The 23,742-nt window shown below is 44.6% G+C and overlaps 1 protein-coding gene across 6 annotated transcripts in view; it reads right to left on the bottom strand.

Moving 5' to 3' along the window:
* Positions 1 to 23,516, bottom strand: part of LOC143135234 (interferon regulatory factor 2-like) — a 66,461-nt gene extending 42,945 nt beyond the window's left edge. For 4 of the 6 annotated variants that reach the window (XR_012988862.1, XM_076295944.1, XM_076295945.1 and 1 more), the window contains exons 1-3: positions 23,438 to 23,516; positions 18,814 to 18,866; positions 18,568 to 18,666 (exon numbers count right to left, since the gene is read on the bottom strand). Coding sequence is in view for 5 of the 6 variants with exons in the window: in XM_076295944.1 (XP_076152059.1) it covers positions 18,568 to 18,654 (87 nt within the window). In the remaining variant the exon portion in view is untranslated. Of the gene's footprint in view, positions 1 to 18,567; positions 18,667 to 18,813; positions 18,867 to 20,035; positions 20,076 to 23,437 lie in introns of those variants that run through there. The other 2 variants (XM_076295946.1, XM_076295948.1) reach the window with 2 other exon arrangements.
* Positions 23,517 to 23,742: the final 226 nt, after the last annotated feature.

Genomic DNA, 23,742 nt, shown 5'->3' with positions numbered 1-23,742 from the left:
TAAATAATGCTATGTTTCCGTGAAAATCTTAAAATGGCCTTGGGAGGGTGGTAGCGTGTTCGTATACCACGCGCGCGACCGCGGTTCAAATCCCGCCATGTTCATAATTGCCATGAGTTAGCATTATTTGATATTGCATGCTTCTCTATAGTGGTTGTGTTTAAGACTTAATTTGATGTTTTGCAAAAACTAATGGCAAAATAACGTAGGCTAATTGCTGCAGATGACCACAGCAGTGTCAGATAACAGAAAACATATAAAGGGCATTGTGAAAACATGGGGCATTGTGTACAGTGGGGATTGTGAAGTGCTTGTGTAGGGCTACAATTTTAGAAGGGTGCTTGTGCAACAAAACATATGTGTTGGGGACGGGTTTATCGAACCCGTAACGCTTTAGGGGTTTGATACAAGCACCGGTGCCCCTGTGTCAAATGTCCCATTTAAACTTTTCAGTGACGTCCGAAGCTTCGTACGTCATCAGTCACGTGACCTTACAACTTTGATACGCGCTCCGATACATTGTGCCGAAGCAGATTGCTTCGCGGAAGTGATATGAGCTTCGGTACCTCGGTGTCAGACTTCCCATCCCTATCTATAATGCATTAACGTCAATCTGAGCAAAGATCTAGCGAAAATAAAATCACCATAAATCGTCAAAATCTCAAGCAATTATCTAGTTTTGTGGGTTGTTCCAACTGACAGCTATGTATTTATGGTCGAGTCTAGAGAAAACTAAGCTTTTGACGATAATAAAGATACATTTTACCCGTCTAGCCCCATAGACTCCCATTCATTCTGCATTAGCTAGCGGCGGCCCCTAGAGGAACAATGAGTGAACTGCAACTAGGTTCGATACAATGAAAGTAAACAGACTCTCCGTAGACAGGCTCTGGTTGAGGCCACATACCTCTCGTCTCGTTTACTCGTGTAAGTTGTAATCTTACCAGAAGTTGCTGTAGATCTGTAAAACATTTACTTCCGTGCTTTAACGTGGTCTGCTACTTTATACGCCAGTCGTTACTTTTTTAATCATGGGCCAATGCTATGGGCAAACGAGATGTAGCTTAATTCACAAATGACAAAGCCATGAGAAAAGTGATTTTCTTACGTTTCAACAACAACGAAACCGAGTTTGCCATCATTGTGAGTATTTCCCAATTTGTCGCTAATCGCTAAAAAGGTTTTCTGTCGCTGGGGATGGCCAAACGTTGCTAAATAGGTAACACTGACAATACGGGAGAACTAGTTTAGAGCTTCAGATCCCCGCTACAAGATGGCGGCGGTGTTGACGCATGCTGAGAAGCCGAAGGCGACATCTAGTCAGTATATATATCTATGGCTTCTTGGAACGTAAATGAGTCTGAGCCATGGTCTGAGCGAGCAGAAAAGGTTGTGCACCGATTCATAACAAATAAATCGTTATAACAACCGGTTCATTTAATTTTTTTTTCAGATACGGGGCTTCACATATCGATGTAGCCGTACACATTAAAAACGGATACCGATACGTATCGGTTAATCTTTACACCACTAATGTATACCATGTTTCCAATTAGAAACAAATATATTAGTGGTGAACCATATATCAGTTTAGTTGTTCATCACTTAATATTCATTTCTATACAAACCAAGTCGGCGGATCTCTAAAGAAACGCAAGCCCCCACCCCATAAGTGTACCTAAATTAGCTATGTACCAAAAATGACATTTTACCGTGACTTGAAGCTGTAAACAGTGTTGTAAGGGTGCGTGTACAAATCCGCTTGGAGCTCCAGTGGAATTTTGATTTCGTAACGAGAGTTCTTTCGCAGAGTGAGTGGGCAGAAATAAGGCACCCACCAGCCCAGCACCAAACTCCGAGCACGGTAAACAAAATCGGATTTTTAAGGCAGTAAAGAACCAAACCGTTAAGAACCAAACCAGATTTTGTTAAAATCTATACACACATGGCTACTGAAAAATGTAAGGTTCATTTATCAAATGTTATTTTGAAGTATTAAAAATCATCTTTGTTTTAGAATTTTTGAACAAAAGGAGTGGAAATTGGTGCTTTTACGATACGTTTGTTGTTTCCAGCAAGTTTCCTGCCTGGAGTTTTCGCGTCGCTCTGCAAGCGTCACCCACCTTCGTTGGTCAGATTGGTGAATGACTATCCAATTGCATACAGAGTCATTTGAACTATGCCTGTCGATCACGCCTCTTGTGCAGTAGAAAATTTAAACTGTTGTGAATCAGAATCCTTTTTGTAAATGTAGATACTGTGTATTTCTTGTGCCTTTTGTGATTTTGTGCCCATGTGTACCCTGTGTGTGTCTTTGGTCTGTATGCAGTGTATCCATTGTTTATCCTTGAATGATTAGAATTCAGTAGGCACTGTCTAGGGGCCTTTTGGCTTATCCTCAGGTGACTCTCTATTGTATACACTAGGGAGCATGAGGAAGCAGACCTCCTATTTTCACCACTTGGCCATGAGCAAGTTGGTGCACTAATGGGTTACAGGGGGTTGGATGTAACAAGGAGAGAAGAATAAGTTAATAAAGTAACGTGTGCTGATAAAGTATCATCATTGTCATCTTTGTCGTGGTCTATTAGTTAAGCTCACACTGCAAACATTATACATGGTGTCAGAAGTTGGTGATAAGGATCCGTGAGTAGAAAAAGTCTACAACAAGTAACCAGTCGAGAAAAGACTGTTTTGCAAGCAGTAGCAACTTAGCTGCTAAACGTGAGCCAGTTAGCTTGTTGTTCGCCCATAACGAAAGGAGAGGGATAACGAGAGGATGGACCAGATATTCGCGATATCACCCCCGGGAAGCTTCAACTTTGATGAGCCAAATGGTTGGACGCAATGGATACGACGCTTCGAGCGATTTAGGATAGCTTCTGGACTAGGTGAAAAGAGTGAGGAGTACCAAATCAACTCGCTACTGTACATCATGGGGGAGAAAAGCGACGACGTTTTGAACACGCTGAAATTGGATGACGAAAAGAAAAACAAATACACTGACGTGTGCACAGCCCTGGGTGAGCATTTCATTGGCAAACACAATGTGATATATGAGAGAGCCAAATTTAACAGCAGATATCAGCAGCCAGGAGAAACAGTGGAAAACTTTGTCACTGATGTTCATAAGCTCGCGGAGCATTGTCAATATGGCGTTCTGCTCGAAGAGATGATTAGAGATAGGATTGTGGTGGGAATCAGAGACGCAAAACTCTCAGAAAGATTACAGTTAGATCCAGATCTTACACTGGCTAAAACAATAATTAAAGTGAGACAAAATGAAGAAGTTAAGAAACAGCAACCACTAATTAGACGAGAAAAGACAGAAATTAAAGAAGCAAATGTGGATGCAATAGCTGCAAGAAAACCAGGGAAGTTCAAAATGGCGGGGCCAACACAGAAAAGTTACTTTACACAGAAAACAGAAAACTGTAAAAGATGCGGGAAAAACCCTCAGCACTCATGGAAACAGTGTCCAGCTAGAGAAGCGGAGTGTCGAAAATGTAAAAGAAAGGGCATTTCGCAGCAGTGTGTCGAACAAGCCAGAGAGTGGAGGCAATTGAAGAAAGCCATGAGATGGCAGAATGCGCATTCATGGGGACAATTCAAAGTCAGAAACAAGAAATCTGGAAACAGAACATACAGTTGAATGGAGAACTGATTAATTTCAAGTTGGACACGGGTGCGGCGGTCACTGCCATACCAGAGATGGTGAGTTACAGAATGCACAAAGAATGATAAGCGGTGCCAATAATCAACCACTTACTGTACTGGGTACATTCAAAGCATGTTTGAAAAAGGGCAAAAAGAAAACAGAGCAGGAAATATTTGTAGTGAAAGATCTAGTAATGCCACTGCTAGGTCTCCCTGCTATTCAGAGTCTACCACTGCTGCAGCAGGTGGCAGCAGTACAAGCAATGGGAAACAAATTTAAAATCATGTTCCCAAAAGTTTTCTCAGGTTTAGGAAAGCTACAAGGTAGCTATAAGATTGAGTTAGCCGATGGTGCAATGCCTTATGCCCTGTCAGCTCCTAGACGTGTAGCATTGCCCCTTATGGATAAAGTCAAGTCAGAGCTCCAGAGGATGGAAAACATGGGTGTCATCCGGCAGATCCAAGAACCGACTGAATGGTGTGCAGGGATGGTGGTTGTCCCGAAGCCTAATGGAAACATCAGGATTTGCGTGGATCTGACCAGGCTCAATGAAAGCGTGCGCCGTGAGCGACATATACTGCCTGCTGTGGATGACACACTTGTAAAAGCTAGATGGAGCAGTAGTATTTTCAAAGCTGGATGCTACATCAGGATTTTGGCAAATCCCCATACATGAAGACTCTGAGCCCTTGACAACATTCATAACTCCTTTTGGGAGATATTGTTTCAGGAGACTTCCTTTCGGAATATCCTCAGCGCCTGAACATTTCCAGCTGAGGATCTCTCAGATTGTTGCAGGCACACCAGGTACACTGTGCCATGCCGACGACATCTTAGAGTTTGGCAAAGACCAACCTGAACACGACGACAGGCTGTGTGAAGTTCTTAGTAAGTTTGAGAGTGCAGGTCTGACCCTCAATGAGAAATGTGAGTTCGGAGTGAGACAAGTGAAGTTTCTGGGACACAGACTCAGTGCCCAAGGAATTGAGGCTGACCCAGACAAAATCAAAGCTATTCTCAACATGCCCGAACCGCAAAACATCGAAGGAGTGAGACGCTTTATGGGAATGGTGAATTACGTTGGCAAATTTTCCCCTCACCTGCCCACTCTCACAAAACCTCTGAGAGACTTGTTGAAAAATGATAGCACATGGACATGGGACATGCAACAAAAGACTGCTTTTGAGGCAGTGAAGAAAGAGCTGAGCTCGCCAGCCATCTTAGCCCAATACAGCTCCAAGCGTGAGACTCTTGTCTCAGCCGATGCATCGTCTTATGGCCTGGGAGGAGTGCTAATGCAGAGACAGCAAGATGGAGAATTCAGACCAGTGGTGTACATATCCAGAAGTCTAACGCCCACTGAAACTCGATACGCACAGATCGAAAAGGAAGCCCTCGCCGTGAACTGGGCATGCGAACGACTGAGTGCCTATCTCCTGGGATTAGACTTCACTCTACGCACAGATCACAAGCCTCTCATCTCGTTGTTAGGCACCCGTCCACTGGACGACTTACCTCCACGTATCCTCAGATTCAGGCTGAGAATGATGAGATTCAGGTACAAGATCATTCATGTGCCAGGGAAGCAGCTGGTGCTAGCTGACACGCTGTCACAAGCGCCACTTGGACCTGAAAACAACACAGATTGTGACACGCTGGAAAGAGAGTGTAAAGTCTACATAGATCACATTATGGACAACATTCCTGCAACCAAGACGAAATTGGAACAGATTAAAGACTTACAGAACAAAGACGGAACCATGAAACAACTCAGAGTGTACACAGAGAAAGGGTGGCCTGAGCACAGAAAAACAGTTCCAGAGAATCTCCTGCCATACTGGTCATATAGAGCAGACATACATGTCGCAGAAGAGATCCTCCTGAAGGGAGAACGAATCGTCATACCAACAACTATGCGCAGAGAGATGCTGGAGAGAATCCACCATGGTCATCAGGGCATGACTAAGTGCTATGCCAGAGCACAACAGTCTATGTGGTGGCCAGGGTTAACAAGGGACATCAGAGAACTGGTAGAGCGATGTGAAGTGTGTTGCCAGTATTCTAGTTACCGCACAGAACCGCTACTCACAACCCCCTTACCTGCAAGACCATGGCAGAGACTGGCTGCAGACCTCTTTCAGTGGGGAAAAGGCCATTACCTAGTCATAATTGACTATTTCTCAAGGTACATTGAGGTAGCAAACCTGCCAATGCTCACAACTGCGACCACAGTGGAGAGGCTGAAAGTCATCTTCGCCAGATTTGGCATCCCAGAGGTCTTAGTGACTGATAATGGACCGCAGTTTGCGTCTTCTGAATTTGCAGCATTTGCTAATGAATATGACTTTGACCATGTCACTAGTAGTCCCAGATATCCTCAGAGTAATGGGGAGGCGGAGAGAGCAGTCAGAACCGTAAAGCAGATACTGAGCAAAAATCAAGATCATCAGAAAGCTCTCTTGGCCTACAGAACAACACCGTTAGCTCATGGAGTCTCACCTGCCGAACTCCTGATGGGAAGAAGGTTGAGGTCAACAGTTCCGGTTCCTCAGCAAACTCTCAAGCCAAAGTGGCCAGACCTCCAAGCTTTTAAAAGGAAGGACTCAAGGCTGAAAGAAAATCAAAAGAAAGCTTATGGAGCAAGACACAGGGCAAGAGAGTTGCCAATACTTGAACCTGGTCAGAGAGTATGGATCAGGACAGCCAAGACCACCGGAACAGTCCAAGCACCATCTTCAACTCCAAGAGCATATGATGTGGAGACGGAGCAGGGAACACTGCGCTCAGCTTACTGCTCTTCCAGAACCTGTCCAGCCCGACTCCAGTGCAACTGTGACCAGATCCGGAAGAATCTCCCGTCCACCAGAAAGACTGGACTGGTAACACTCACACTTTAGCTTTAGTAGGCCTGCTGTTAAAAGGACAGAATAAACCCCTAAGGCAGAGTCAGAAGGTTCAGGTAGTCTACCCTGTCCTTCAGATTAGGAAAAAAAAAAGAATGGTATCGTTCATGTTTGAAGAAAATGTACAATACTGAAAGTGTGGTTTGTTCTGTAACTGTGACAAAGGGTCTGACATGAGTGCCAGATTGACATTTAGTAATAATAGAATCAGCCAATCAGAGAGCGCCTCCTCCCGTGCACGCATGTAAATGAAGCGTGTACAGTAATATTCCAGAAAGTTTGGGGAGAGGTCGCCATGTTTCACTGTTTAATCCACATGCTTAGTTTGTAGTTATTTCATGCATCTTGTGTCTTGTGTGCGTCCAGAACTGTAAGTACGATTCCTTATTGTTGTTTATATGTTTCATGGTGTACATTTAGGCAGGATTTATGTCTCAACTTTGCTTGATTTCAATCGTGGAGGTAAACTTTTACCGCAAATTATTTTGCGCGACTTTACCCGTGAGGTTACAGTGCTTTATATTTATCTGCCGTCTTCTTATCTTGTATAATCATGCTTATGGTGTTGAGATATCTGTAAAATGGATGTTTGTAATCGTCATTTGGTATATTATGAGGGGAAACAGTACTGTTTTGACAAGCTATCTTCATAACTATTAATGGAGCATTTTGTGTTAGCTTATTGTAGGCCAGGCTATTTCATATTTGTATGTTGGCTAGGCTATGGATGCTAATTTCTTATAGCACTGTATTTAGGAGTAATTATTCTCCTTTGTCATTTCTGTTTCCCTTTCAGAAACCACACACACACACACACCAATAGATACAATTATAATGTAATTACTGATTTATTATTTAATAAATACCCAAGATCTCCCTTGAACATCTTCAAGAGTGCATTCTTACCGATGCCCTTCAGTGGCCACAAAATTCCTTAAAGAACTTATCATTCATCATAACAAATTGGAGGCCCCAGCGAGAATAATGTGGTCTCCGAGGATTATTGAAGATGTTTCCAGTCCAGAGAAGGAGCCCGCCGCCTGCAGATGTGCGTCCCCGCCGTACAGTAAGGCAGCCAGCCTGGATGGAGGATTATGCTGTCTTCCTTCCAGCCCTACAGCGGTCCAACTACCCCCCTCATGATGCAGCTTACTTACCAGGGCAACAGCGCTATCATAGCATGGAGGGAGCTTCAGAGAGATTCGCCAGGATGACGCCTCTCACACCTCCAGCTCTGGATGAAGAGTGTGGCGCAGCACAGGCATCAAGAATACAGCACTCTGTCTACTTACCTGAACCAGCTGCCTCGACGCCAGCGCTGCACTGCCGCACTTACCGCCTCAATGGCCATCTGCTCCTCCTCCTTCTCTTCAGTGGTCTGCCCCACATCCAACACTACGTCCTATTAAGCAGGAAAATGATTGGTCCCAGTCCTTTGGACCGCCACCACCACCGCCTGCTCAACCCAGTGCATATGTGTTGCCTCCAGGAGATGACGGTGACTGGCCCCTGCCTCCACCTCCGATAACAGAGGAAGCGGAGCAGCTAGCCCCTCCGGCAAAGGACTTAATTGAAGAGCTTACGACGCGCCTGAGGGAAATGCACCCCGTTCAGTCACGTCCAGTGCTGCCTCAACCTCCACCGCCAATACCCAGGGTACCAACCCCAGGGTATTGTCAACCATACACGCCATCAGAGTCAGAGTTTGGTGAGCCAATATCTGCCCCCCAGAGGGAGACTGTGTACCGTGGGCCAAAGGCAAAAATCCCTCCATTCACTAAAGGTGACCCAAGGGAGTTCGCGAGGCTGAAGGATGCACTGGAGAATCTGCTGCCAAAGGACGCAACGGAGCGTTTTAAGTTCCAGATACTGGTCGATCACTTAAAGCATGAAGACGCTCTGCTCATCGCCGATTCATACACCAACTCCCCTCAGCCTTACACGGATACCATGGACAGCCTAACAGAGCACTACGGACAGCCACACCAGCTAGCTCTCAGGCACATCGCGGACCTGATGGATGCCCAGAGCGTTGCACATGGCGACACCAAAGGCTTCAAGAGGTTCGCACTTCAAGTAAGATCACTGGTGGGCCTGTTGAATCAGCTTGGGACGAGTGGACAGACCGAACTCTGCTGTGGCTCACACGTATCCAGGCTTCTGTCTAAGTTGCCTCACGACATGAGGGTGGAGTTCAAGAGGTTCCTGTACCCGCAGCGCATCACAATACAAATCCTCCTGCACTTCTCTGACTGGCTCAATTACGAGTTGAAGATGCAGCAGTCAATGTGTGAGCCTCGGGAGCATGAGGAGAAGGGCAAGGCAAAGTCCAGGACTGACCGTCGCCAAGACAGCAAGGGTGCCAAAGTCACTAGCATCTTGCACACCATGGATCAGCCTGAGAATGCCCCAGCAGCAGCCACGCCAACCTCCAATGCCAAGCAGGCCGAGAAAACCGCCTATTGCCCCTACTGCAACAACAACCAGCACTTCCTTGACCATTGTGCTAACTTCAAGTTGCTCACGGTGGAGCAGAAGACGGCGTGGATCAAGACGAACAAAAGATGCTGGTGTTGCGGCAGACTGCACCAGGCCGCCCAGTGTCGTCTGAAGATGCTGTGTCACAAGTGCAAAGGCAAACACCTGCAGGCACTGCATGACGTGAACGCCAAGTCTGCCCCGCATGATGGGAATGCGAAGCCTGCCACAGAGAACCTAGCCTGCTTTGTGAGCACACCCACCGTCAACGACGTCTTGTACTTGGACAGGCGGTCAGGCTGCAATCAGGTACTCCTGAAAGTGAGCAGAGTGTTGCTGCGGAATTGCCCTCATGCCCTAGAGACGTATGCCATCCTAGATGATGGTTCGGAGAGGACCATTCTACTCCCAGCAGCTGCCCACAGCCTCAAGCTCAAAGGCCTGCCCGAGGACCTGGCCCTGCGGACAGTCCGTCAAGATCTCAGAGTCCTACATGGCACTACTGTGTCGTTCTCCATCTCGCCAGTGGACCAGCCGAAGAAGTCCTTCAAGATACTGCGGGCTTTTACAGCCGAGCAGTTGAGTCTGGCCGAACACTCATACCCAGTGAAGGCGCTTCAAAGGAAGCACAAACACCTGAGAGGGATCCCGATCAAGGCTCTAGATGGCGTGCGCCCTCTGCTCTTGATTGGGTCTGACCACCCTCACCTCGTCACACCAGTGGAACCAGTGCGCCTGGGACCCCCCGGGACTCCAGCAGCGGTGAAGACGAGGTTAGGCTGGACACTACAAGGGCCAGTTGTGCAGAGGAAGCCCCAGACCACTGAACAGAGTTGCATGCACCTGTCAACCTTCTCCCCGACTGCTGAGCTCCTGCAGAGTGTGGAGAGACTGTGGCAGCTGGATGTTCTCCCCTATAGGAGTGAGAAGCTGGTCACTCGTTCCAGACAGGATCAGGATGCTATCCACCTGTTGGAAGAGAAGACCACACGCATCGACGTAGATGGTATCCAGCGATACGCTACTCCACTCCTACGGGTGAAGAATATGCCACAGCTGAATGCACCCAAAGAGGCTGTGTTGGCTAACCTCCGCAGCACAGAGAGACGCCTCTCCAAAGATCCAGAGCGCACAGTAGTGTACTGTGCAGAGATCAAGAAGCTGGAGAAGGCCGGCTATGCAGTCAAGGTGCCAGAAGAGGAGCTCAAGAGTGCAGCAGAATCCTGGTACATCCCACACCACATGGTGTCCCACAATGGCAAGAACAGGATTGTCTTTAACTGCTCATTCGTGTACAAAGGAGACAACCTGAACGAGCTGTTGCTGCCAGGCTCTACTCTGAGTTCCAGCCTCATCGGTGTCCTACTGCGCTTCAGAGAACATGCCGTTGCAGTAAGCAGCAATATCAAGGGCATGTTCCATCAGGTGAGGCTACTCCCCAAAGACAGGCCCTTGCTTCGCTTTCTGTGGCGCAACATGGAGACAGAGAAACCACCAAACACCTACGTCTGGCAGGTCTTGCCATTCGGCACAACATGTAGCCCCTGCTGTGCTACCTTCGCGCTACAGAAACACGTTGTTGACCACAGCCAGCAAGATGAGGATGTACGGGTGGCCATAGAGAGGTCGTTCTATGTCGATAACTGCCTCCAGAGTCTCTCCTCTGTGGACGAAGCTCGACGGTTCGTGGACAAGATCACCTTACTCCTGGCATCTGGAGGATTCGAGCTGCGTCAATGGGCCAGCAACATCCCTGACTCAATCAGCCATTTGCAAAAGGAAGCCAGGTCAGAGAGCAGCGAGCTATGGCTCAACGAGTCCAGTGCTGACCCACAGGAGCTAGCTCTAGGGCTCCGTTGGCTCTGCAACTCGGACACCTTGAGGTACAAGTACCGGATGCCAGACCATCCTATACCCACCATGAGGAACATTTACAGAGTCCTGGCCCGCTTGTACGATCCCTTGGGATTCATTGTCCCTTTCACGACCCGAGCCAAAGTCCTAGTGCAGCACTTGTGGGACAAGCGGAGAGAGTGGGACGATCCCTCACTTCCTGAGGATGTGCTGCAACCCTGGCTGGAATGGGAAGAGGAGCTGTAGCATCTCTCAGAGATCTCCTTACCCCGGTGCTACGTGAGCCATGAGCTGGACATCTCAAGCTGCAAGAGAGACCTGCACGTCTTTGCAGATGCGTCCGAAAAGGCTTACGGTTCTGTAGCCTACCTCAGAACTAAGAGTCCCGACAGCCGGGTAGAGGTGTCCTTCTTATCTGCAAGATCGCGAGTGGCCCCAAAGAAGCAGCTGTCAATGCCCAGGCTCGAGTTGTGCGCTGCACTGACAGGAGCCCAGCTGGCTTCCCTTCTGCAGCGAGAGCTCACCTTGCCCATCAGTGAAGTCATGCTGTGGACCGATTCCACCACAGTCCTTACCTGGCTCCGTTCCGACTCCTGCCGCTATAAAGTATTTGTCGGGACACGAGTCGCCGAGATCCAGGACCTGACTGATGTCCATGCGTGGAGGTACGTGGATTTGGCTAATAACCCAGCTGACGACATCACACGAAGCAAGACACTGCTAGAGTTGAGCCACGACAGTAGGTGGAACAAAGGCCCAGGGTTCCTGCAGCAATCACCAGAGTTCTGGCCTATGACACCTGCCACAGTGGAGCTGGAGGACACTGCTGAGCTGCGTAAACCTACAGTCTGCTGCCTCAACACGACTACTCAGAGCTCATCGTCTCCTACTGCTCACCAGTTCTCCTCCCTCAAAGACATGGTAGAAGCTGTTGTGCGATCCCGCCACGGGGCGGCCACCGACCAGGCCAGTGTCTCGGCCGAGGACTACAGGGATGCAGAGCGAGAAGTTCTGAGACAAGCCCAGCAGGAGAGCTTCCCGGAGGAGTTTGACCTGCTACGTGCCGGCAAGCCAGTGTCAACGACCAGCCGGCTACGTGCTCTAGCCCCAGAGTACGATGACACTGTGTGTCTTATCCGTGTTGGAGGGAGGCTTCGTCGCAGCGACCAACTGGACCTGGATGCCATCCACCCAGTGGTCCTGGACCCTCAGCACAAAGTCACCCGGCTCATCATCCAGGATGTCGACGAGTGTCTACGCCACCCAGCGTCAGAGCGCCTGTTTGCGGAGCTGCGTCGCAAGTACTGGATCTTGCAAGGCCGTGAAGCTGTCAAGCGCCATCAGCATGCCTGCACAGATTGCCAGATGTGGAGAGCTATGCCTTCCGTTCCCAAAATGGCAGACCTCCCACCAGCAAGGCTACGGCTGATGAAGCCCCCATTCTTCTCAACGGGAATGGACTGCTTTGGCCCGTTTACAGTGAAAGTGGGTCGTCGTCATGAAAAGCGGTGGGGCATCCTGTTTAAATGCCTCACAACCCGGGCAGTGCACCTGGACATTCTGTCCAGCCTCGACACAGACTCCTTCCTAATGGCCCTCCGCAGGTTCATTGCACGGAGAGGCAAACCTGCAGAGCTCCTATCGGATCAAGGAACTAACTTCCGTGGTGGTTCTAGAGAGCTGCAAGAAGCCTTCAAAGCCATGCATCCTACCCTCGAAGATCACCTCGTAAAGTACCAGATCCAATTCCAGTTCAACCCTCCAAGTGCTCCACATTTCGGGGCGTGTGGGAGCGGGAAGTGAAATCTGTCAAGACCGCACTGTACACCACTATTCAGACTCAGCCTGTCCCTGAAGAGGTCCTTAGGACAGTGCTGATAGAAGTGGAGGGGGTGTTAAACTCGAAACCTCTAGGCTACGTCTCCACAGATGTAGCTGATGTGGACCCCGTGACACCCAATCTGCTCCTCATGGGGCGGCTGGATCCCTCACTCCCTCAAGCCATCTACACAGAGTCTGATCTGCTGAGCCGCCGCCGCTGGAGGCATGCTCAGGTGTTAGCAGATCAGTTCTGGAGCCACTTCATCCAGCGCTACCTCCCGTCACTGCAGACCAGGTCCAAGTGGCACAAGGACCCATCGCAGCTGCAGCCGCGAGCCGTCGTAATGGTGGTGGACCCGCAACTGCCAAGGGCCCTCTGGCCTGTTGGTCGGGTCACCAGCGTCATCCCAGGGACCGACGGACGAGTCCGCACCACTGTCATCAAGGTGAAGGAGAAGACCTACACCAGGCCCGTGGCACGCCTCGTCGCTCTTCCTGACCTTCCTGACACTTATCAGCCCCTCCGCAAGTGACAAATTTGATGGGACAAATTTGGGGGCGGCTGTGACAAAGGGTCTGACATGAGTGCCAGATTGACATTTAGTAATAATAGAATCAGCCAATCAGAGAGCGCCTCCTCCCGTGCACGCATGTGAATGAAGCGTGTACAGTAATATTCCAGAAAGTTTGGGGAGAGGTCGCCATGTTTCACTGTTTAATCCACATGCTTAGTTTGTAGTTATTTCATGCATCTTGTGTCTTGTGTGCGTCCAGAACTGTAAGTACGATTCCTTATTGTTGTTTATGTTTCATGGTGTACATTTAGGCAGGATTTATGTCTCAACTTTGCTTGATTTCAATCGTGGAGGTAAACTTTTACCGCGAATTATTTTGCGCGACTTTACCCGTGAGGTTACAGTGCTTTATATTTATCTGCCGTCTTCTTATCTTGTATAATCATGCTTATGGTGTTGAGATATCTGTAAAATGGATGTTTGTAATCGTCATTTGGTATATTATGAGGGGTAACAGTACTGTTTTGACAAGCTATCTTCATAACTATTAATGGAGCATTTTGTGTTAGCTTATTGTAGGCCAGGCTATTTCATATTTGTATGTTGGCTAGGCTATGGATGCTAATTTCTTATAGCACTGTATTTAGGAGTAATTATTCTCCTTTGTCATTTCTGTTTCCTTTTCAGAAACCACACACACACACACACCCACACCAATAGATACAATTATAATGTAATTACTGATTTATTATTTAATAAATACCCAAGATCTCCCTTGAACATCTTCAAGAGTGCATTCTTACCGATGCCCTTCAGTGGCCACAAAATTCCTTAAAGAACTTATCATTCATCATAACAGTAACCATGTTGTGTAGATTTACCAGAGTTAAAAAGAATATGGTTAATGACTAAAAGGGGGGGATGTAATGGAATGTCAGGGCCCTAGGAGGCACTAATGGGTTACAGGGGGTTGGATGTAACAAGGAGAGAAGAATAAGTTAATAAAGTAACGTGTGCTGATAAAGTATCATCATTGTCATCTTTGTCGTGGTCTAATAGTTAAGCTCACACTGCAAACATTATACAGTTGGGATGCTAAAACAATATGTGGCCAGGCCTTTGAAGCTTAATTAAAGAATAATAAAGCTGACCAGGCCTGATGACACAACAACAAGAGACCACATCCCCACACCTTTATATTGCATATTCATACTAGGTCACTCCTTCTCTTTGTTTGTAACTTACTTAAGGTTAAGATTTATTTTGTATAGTCAGAGAATAGGGATGCACGATATATCGGCGGCCGATATATTATTAGCCGATAAGTGAAAAAATGAAAATATTATTATCGGTCCGATAACAGAATTCTGGCCGATAATTTGCGCCGATATTTTTTAAAGTCCTAATTTAGGCCTACGTAAGGTCCGTCTGACTACACTGAGCTACTTGAGCTTGGTTGGCTATACTTTTTCCTCAATATAATGTCAGCGGTGTGAATGTATTTCACCACTCTAACAAAATCTGTGGATATGCGTTCATTTGGGAATCTGTGCATCTCAAAATCCTCTCGTGAATGATCCACCATTTAACCTTAACAGAGCGGAGCTCAGCCCTATCTAGAGCCATCTTGTGCTGGTGTGTTTGCACTTTACCGCGCTGGTCGGGGAAACAAATAAACAAACTCGTTAGTGGGACGAGTACATAAGTAGGCCTAGTTCTAAGTTGTGTTTTAGTATTATATTTGCATTACTTTAGCTTGGGTTTTGTATTATTACCTAGAAATATGCTAACCGTGCTTCAGTTCCAGACAGGTCATCATAATAAGTTATTAAAACCTTCGGGGCTAACTCCTTTAATTTCTGCTGCAGCAGGTTGTGCGCAACAGAGTAGACGGACATAAGATACAGTCTGAGGAGTTGCAGCTTTATTCAGTTACCCGCAGTTGAAACTAAACCTAAGTTTCCCTCACAAACTCTGATTTGGTCGCTATACTGTAGCTTATTCCAAGCTGAGCCGTTTATGAGCGTTTAGTCCTAAATGAAAACGATTCAAACTCTCTAGCCACTCACTCGCAATTCACTGACGTCAGGTTCACTTAAAGGAGCCACACATACTGTAGGGCTAGGCTACTGTTATGTTGTTGACTGCCGTACTATTGAGGACTATTATGAGTTCTGTCCATCATTTGGTGGTAGGTAAAATTACTGCAATAAAATTTTGCTTATTAAATGCTTTCCCCAAATCACTTTTCACAATTTTTTTTCAAGAGTAATATTATCGGTTATCGTATCGGTATCGGCCACAACAAACCAATAAATATCGGTTATCGTTATCGGTTCGTTATCGTTACCCTAAAATTCCATATCGGTGCATCTCTATCAGAGAATACTGGTGAAACCCATGATGGGGTGACACAAACATGTACCTCTCCCTTGAGGGGCACTGGCCCCTCATTGAAAAGAATAAAAGCCTGTATCCTGACTGAGTCTCCAGAGAAATATGGTAGTAAAAAAATGACTATCAAAATACATAGCAGACTCTCCAGACCAGGGTAGGAATTTCACGGCGGCCACGACGGCCATGGCCGTCGTAGCCCCTTGCGTTGGCCGTGAAGCCCCTTTGAAAATCATAGGTTTACAGGCCACGGTGGCCTTGGTGCCCCCTTCTTTCAATATTCTGCTTTGTCCTACTAATAGTCCTACTTTTTATTTAGCCTGTGGCCTGTCAAAATAATCTTAGCATTCACAGCGCAAATTAATTTAGTCTTTTACGCAGTGGAGAAAGTGACAGCGCAAGAAAGTGCGTCCAAATTCACCCATTCTTCTCAGTTGAACTACTCGCGAAGTAGCTATTCATCACACAGACATCACAAGTATCACATGAAAGAACTTTTTCTCAGCTTTTGTTAGCCGATAATTGCAGTGTTAAACGGTTCGCGAGAAAAGTAAATAATATAATTCAATTTAATCATACATTCTACTGAAGGTTTTGCGTCCATGATCTCCCTACCCATTCATCTCGGTGGAATACTTCACGAACCCTTCTTTTAACACATGACAAACCACATATCAGAATAAACAGCAGACCTTACCGAACACAAAGGTGTAAAGCAGTCCCCTGTACAGTTAGCCGTTCCAGAGTAATCCAGTTTTGAATTTGCAGTAAATTTCGACATGCATGGATGTCTCCAAATTTGGACTTTAAGTTTTACAATGTGTTTAAATTGTTCCACATGATTTCATAACGGGCCAAATACAAAATAAATGTTACAAATATCGCCTAGATATTGGTAAATCAGAGGACAGCTGACCAAGAGTTTGTGAAAGTAGCCTTAATGATCACAAAATGCTAAGCATGCATCTAGGCTATTTGAGTTTCTTAAAGCTGAGCTGTGCTACATTTAAATTGTTCAATACATGATTTCATAGCAGGCCAAATATAAAATACATTTTATATATAGCCTAGATATCTGTTTTTATTAGATGATCAGATGATTTACAGTTACATGTAATATGTCATGTTTCATGTTTTTGTAATGTTTCATACAGTGATGCAGGTCTACTGCAGTGAATAGGCTAAATACAACTTTGATCATTTTTATAGCCTACTACTGTATAGTTAACTTTGGCCTTGGTGCCCTGACATGTGGCCTTTGTGCCCCCCACCAAATATGCCCAACTGAAGGCCAAGTGGCCTTGCCCCCAGAATGGTGAAATTCCAAGCCTGCTCCAGACCAATGTTCAATCTTAAAAGATTGAGCTTGGTCTGGTGATAGCGAGACTAGGTTGTATGGGGAATGTCAGCACTTTGCATAGCCTTCCCAAGGAACTGAACGGGCATGGTTGATGTTGTAACAGGATCCTGCAAGGCTTCAACCTTAATTGACTGTTTGTTTGAACCATTTCACCCCAGACTATAACTCGAACTTTGGACAATTTCAAACAGGCTTCACTTAGTGGCTGGCACTGACTTATAACTCCTACACAAAGGAGGTAAGACCTAATCAGGGGTCTGTTTCTAGAAAAGTTAGCAATGACGTTGCTCAACCACTGTGGTACGACGCAACTTGCGATCAGACAACGACGTTGTAACACCCGTTTCCAGAAAGTATTGTACCTGTGTCGCAATTCGCTACATCCAGCGTTCAAACACCGTAGGCTAGTTCCAAGAGTGTTGTTGATGATGCAGCGATACATATCATTGGTGGAAACAGTGGCAACGTGTAATACCCCACCCCCTAGAAAATGTCAAAATTTTTCTAATTTAAACCAAAGGTCATTAATGCTGGCATTGTCATTGTCATCAGCAAAAACCTAAACCTATTGCAAGCATATAAAGCAATTTACTTAAGCCGAGCAATATGTGTCATTATTTGTGTTAAATATATATAGCCTAGACGAATTTCAGGGTATCGCAAGTTTTATTGTCTCTCATGGCTTAACGTTAACGGCAGCGCATCGGTACTCTGCACGCTCTACCAGAGTTTGCATCCTCTCTCTCCTTTTGACTACTGACTAAGAGTAGGCTTTACGAGACACAACAATGGTACACCTTCTATGGTAACATCATTTGGTACACCTTCTATGTTAACACTCTGTTCATCAATTCTATGGTAATGTAAAGGTCTGCCTGTCTAAATGAACACTTGAATGAATGAATACAACAAATAGATGCACGTAAATGTCCAACATATACAAAATTAAGAGACTAAAAATTAAGAGACCACTGCAAATTTGAATATGACCGTCAACTCATTCGCATGTCACTCAGCAACGGTAGGATAACATCAGAAAAAATTGGCAGTGGTCTCTTCATTTTTTCCAGAGCTGTATTGTTTACACAGCACTCAGTTTTTTCGTGGACATAGGCCTATGTCATTTGGCAGCATGGAGCTTGAATACAGCAAATCAGCATTGTCCAGACACATTAACATAAATCTAATTTCTTGATATCATCATGTAGTAAGGCTGTGCAAAATTCAAAATTGAAGTGAGAATGACTTGAATTTCAATTACATTTTTAGTTTAATTTTGAATTGAGGTATATGGCATCAATTTCATGCCTAATGTATTAAGAATCAAAACCCAGAATCCGAGAACGAAAACATTCCATTTTAATATTTTTTTCTAAATAAGTCAACTTCTTTCAAGGTCCTGACTGTGTGGAATTTATTTGAACTGCAATGAATTTAATTCCTTTTTTTCTCATTCCAATTAAAATTCCAATTCCACTTCCTGTGGGATGGAACCAATTAAATTAAAAATTCCAACTCATTAACTGAATGGAGGCCAAATAAAATTATGAATTATGCACAGCCCTATCATGTAGGGTTACTAACCTTATTAATCCACACGAGGCCCTTTATTAAACCACTGTTAATCTGTTCTTCTAGCCAAGGGCGCATTCGCATCCTTTGCACTGGCATGATGGCTTGATACTACCCAGGAAGAGAAATACGAGAACAGGTATAACTGTATGATCTCATTGTGTATTCTTTTTTTTAGAATGGTGCACTTCAGTTTGGTTTCTGATCTAGCATGTTGCAAGCCACCATACATTTCACTGCAATGGATTTAACATGTACCTGATGGCTGTGAGAACTTCTGCTACACCACAGCTGTAGACAATCTCTTATTTCTGAAAAAAATGGGAAACAGAGCAGCTCAAATCAATATCTTCACTTGTGGAATTAAATCTTTTTCACACCAGGTACACATTTTTGGATTAAATATTCACACAAAATCACGCAGGCAATTGCATGCAAATGTTCTTGTTAGTCTTATTACACAGATGACATGCAATCAGCATTCTAAAGTTAACTTAAGGCTTGATATAACTTGGCATAACTTAACTTTGTTTATAGTCTCCCCAATTTACTTTGTTGTAAGACCTTAACTTAAATGCAGCAGTTTTAAACAAATTTGTGCAGCATGGTCACGATGCTAAGCGGGTTTAATAGCAATTTAGCCCATCCACAAGCACAGCTAAGCTAGCTGGCATCCGTTACACTTCCTTCAACAATTGTTAATATTTTGTTAAATGTACATGCAGGGGCGGGTCAATTACAAGAGAGCAGGCCCAGAGCCCGTCTACGGAGAGCCTTGGCACTTCCTATTAAGCCTCATTGTATCGACATTGGTTGCAGTTCCATTAGAATCCCACTGGGGGTGATCGCGGGCGAGTGCAGGTTGAATGGGGGTCTATGGAGCTAGACGGCTAAATGTATCTCTTTCACCTGCTTGTCGTGGAAGAATCGTAGATTTTATTGTAGTTTATGCAAGTTCAATATAGATTTTAGATCTAAAGTTGAATGAACGAGTACTTATGTCCTTTTCATTTCTTACAGGTTGGGTCGTTGTTGCCCATATCACGCTAGCATTGTGCTAATGAATGACGTCATTGACATATTTGAAAGGCTTTTTAGAAGACTTACGTGACTTCAAAAAATATAACAATAAACAGTGTGTATTTTCTTTGCCTCTCCTAGCGAATGCAACATTCAAATTACTACTCAAAAAATTATATCCAGAGAAAAGTGGATATTGAGGGGTAAAGCTCCATAGACCTCCATGCATTCTGCACTCGCCTGCGAGCGCCCTCAAGTGGAATCTGAGGAGGAACTGCAACCAGTCCAGAAACCGGAAGTAACCAGACAGTGCCAATTCTCTTCCTATTATACATTCTCTGGCAGGCCTAGTAGTAGGCCTACGCATTGCGTTCAACCCAGCATGCATCACATCAAGTCAGATTTCAGCAGCGCTGCATGAAGTCGAGTAAGCTAACAATAGCGGCAGGTTCAAACACACCTGGCTCTACAGCAGGGATCTCAAACTCCCGGCCCGCGACCTAATGTCAAAATAATAATGTAATTCGGCCCTTGAGGGTATTTTTAATTGCGACAAACAACAACACTGGTTAAAATAGACGATAGATCCAAGTACACATCCCATTTGTATTCTCCTCCACTAGTTGCTAGACATCCAGAGCTTCGATTCAAGCATGGTTCTAATTACGGGGGGGATTGGGGGGATCCGACTCCCCTAGATGAGACTTGGACCCTCCCAAATGGGATGAAAATAATAGTTTAGGGGGTACTGAAAAAATGTAATAAAATGTAATGTTATCATATATTGCATATAATCAAATGTATTACCATCACATACCAACAATTCAGGATATAATCTAATGAAATACGATTTTCAAACCCTCACCCCCATTGGGCTGTACCATTTATCTGGTACGTTCAGACTGTGTTCTTTGCATTGATATAATACTGACGACGAATTAAAACAAATGCACAGTGTAGGCTGCAGACGCCTAAATGGATTGACAAGCGGTGGCCAACTGACCATACATTTGTCTAATATTTCACTGCCTTTGTAAAACATATTGATAGTAGGGATGTAACGATTACCGGTATAATGGTAAACCGCGATAAAAATGTTGGCGATAATAATTACCGTTTTCATTTCAAACATCATGATTATCACTGTTGATTACCGCGTGTGGAAACCGTGTGTTTAATCCTTCCCAGCTTCATCCGAGCCTGCATTTGACATACAGTAGGCCTGGTACAATGGAACAAAACTGGTACCCTACTGATTCTGTTGTCTAATTGATGGTTTTAACTACGATTCGGATTAAGCTACACCTGATTTTAAAAGCCGGAACTTTTTTACCACAAAATGTGCACTGTATCATGTAGCCACTCTGCGTCTTTTTATGTTCGTGTCCACATTAAATCCATTCCACTCACGTTATCAGGAGAATACAGTAGCCTAAAGTTTTATTTTGAACGCTTACTTCAGTCTCACTCATTGCATCCAAATAACAGAAATAGCAAACTCCAAGTTATGGTAGGGTAAGTTAAGCTATAAGCACATAGCCAAACATTAAGAAAAAAGTGAACGGGACACTTTTTGAAACTATTTCAGCTTGTGTAGGCCTATCAGTGCTTGAATCATATTGAACACACTCAATCATATTGAACACACTTTTAGAAATACCGTGATAATACCGAAAACCGTGATAATTTTGGTCACTATAACCGTGAGGTTAAATTTTCATACCGTCACATCCCTAATTGATAGCCAACCTTAGAAAAACATTGAGTGTCTCCCTTCACTCAGCGGCCACGACCATCGCTGCTGCTTAGCTTAAAAATCAGGCCTACAATCACACGCCATAGGAGGAGTTCCATAGATATACAGACACGGAGAGAGGTTTAATGAGGCGATTTATCATTCTTAATGAACAAGAGGGAATCTGCACTAATATTCAGGGAATTTCGCATGTAGATGGTTCTCAACCTTTTTTAAGCAAATGCCCATACACCCATAATTGCAACGTTACCTGCAGTTTGTTTGAAACGCTAGGTGAACATATAATAATAAATTGGACCTGAAATGTCTTTCTTTGTTGCTATTATTAGAGATCAGCCTTTCTTAAGCGTATTGCTGCACAAAAGTTTTGTGATAGAACACCAGGCGCACAATCCACTAGGCTACATTATATGAAATGCCTTGGCTAAATAATGTGAAGATATTTGATTTCCAACCGTGAACAAGTCATTTTTTTATTTGCTTGACGTTTGGTAGGCTTAGCTATCCAAGAAAAAAATAATTAAATGAACCAAAGGCAGGCCTTAGGCTACGTGAACTTGGCTATTAAACGGGAGACTTTCTGTGGCCCATCTGTAAACAATTCTGGGTCTTAAATTAAGTAGTATGTTTGCCATTTCCGTGCTATTGGTCTATGCATGTCCATGTTTGCATTGCACTGCTATACCTTGAAACAATGTTTACCCAAATTCAACCCTTCCCATAACGTGCAAGGTATATTGTGCTTGCTAGTATGATTAGGCCTAAAGTAGTTTCTTTTAACTTGTCGACCAGCCAGCCATGGCCATATGACCTATATTTCGAAGGAAATTTGACTGTGAACCACAAGTGTGAAATCATGTGTAAGCCTATATAAAATGGAAAGTGACATCACCAGTCGAAATAGCTGTACCCCCCGAAGCTCACGGTATAATTCGAACACTGGATTCAAGCCCAAATTCGCTGCACAAACTTTTCAGGAAATACTACGCGTAAAACACGAACACGTGCATTTGTTTGTAATGACGCGGAAGCGATGCAGGCCATACTTTTGCACAAATTGAAGCAGAAATAGGCCGACACCAAATGTTGAAAAAACATTAACGTGTGATGACGTCTTGGGTAGGCTATGTTTTTCACCTATTCTGATTCTGAAGGAGAATATCTGCCTTTTGGAGATTATGATCGTAATATGACAAAAAAGAAAGTAAACCTGCTCAAATATGTTCAACATCCAGTATTTACTGAAAGCATAATTTGAGGTGCTTGCCATCCGGTGGCAAATTAGATGGGTAAATGTACCCCCTTCATAAACTTTTTGTTTATACTCAAAGATTTTTATATTTACGGTAGAACTTTATCCCTGACCACTGTCAAACCTTTTGAAATGTTGATGTCAAAATCCAATGGTGTTTTCTTAACCCTGGCACCTAAAGTTATGAGAGAAAAATACCTATGCACACATTATGCTTTTTGTTTGTTTTTATAATTTGCATTAATTTATTTGATCATTATTTTATTTATAATCTAAGGTTGCTAGTGTCTAAAAAGAGATAAAAAGACTTGCACTTTCTGTTTGCAGTTTTGTGTAGTATAGCCATTCTTTTTTTATTAACACTGACGTGGCCCCTCCAATCAGATGACGTTGGCAGAAGTGGCCCCCAGCTCATTTGAGTTTGAGACCCCTGCTCTACAGGAAACAAACGAGCTTACAGCGAGCCTTTCGTGCACGTATCCGCAACTGCGTTTTCGCAAACGCACAGAAGTATGGAAACGAGGCGGCCACTTACGCTTCACGAACAGAGCGTTTCAGTTGCGCGCTTCCTCGCGTGCCTTAGGTTTATTAAATAGGCTACTCGTTCCTTTTCTAAGCTCTTGTAAATCAACCGAGACACTAGGTAGGCTATTATAGGTTAACACTTGACTTTAGACCGTAGGGCGTAATAACGACGTTACTACCCTACATGATACAAACTCAATTATGTTAAAGATAGCTTGTCTGTAGATAGTCTGTAACACCACTATTTGCGGTCAATAGACCTACTTTACTCTCAGTTGGACAATGCATAATAAACACAACTTAAACTCATTTGCTGTCTCTTTTTTTACCTGTTATTGTTTATGTCGAGACCACCAACCGACCGACCACAAAAAGGAAACTTTTGCGTTTCTTCTTCTTCTTCATTTTTCTGTGGCAACCAGCTTTTTGGCGCATTTCCGCCACCATCTGGACTGGGGTGTGGGTGTGAATGTCTCATGTAAAAGACGATCCGATTTGATACAAGAAAAGATACATGCTCATAAAACGACGATTTAATGCGATGCGATTCGATGCAGTTCAAAAATGTAAAGCATCCTGAAAAAAATGTTTATCATTTGCTCAAGGTGCACATTCATTTTACATGATCAATGCG

This window comes from Alosa pseudoharengus, unplaced genomic scaffold (assembly GCF_046254945.1).
Source record: "Alosa pseudoharengus isolate Yale_2024_CS ecotype anadromous, Long Island Sound unplaced genomic scaffold, YU_APseudo_1.1 YU_APseudo_1.1_scf_2, whole genome shotgun sequence".
Classification (NCBI taxonomy): Eukaryota; Metazoa; Chordata; class Actinopteri; order Clupeiformes; family Clupeidae; genus Alosa; species Alosa pseudoharengus.
The sequence above is the reverse complement of the archived record's forward strand: the minus strand, read 5'-3'. Positions and strand labels throughout refer to the sequence as shown.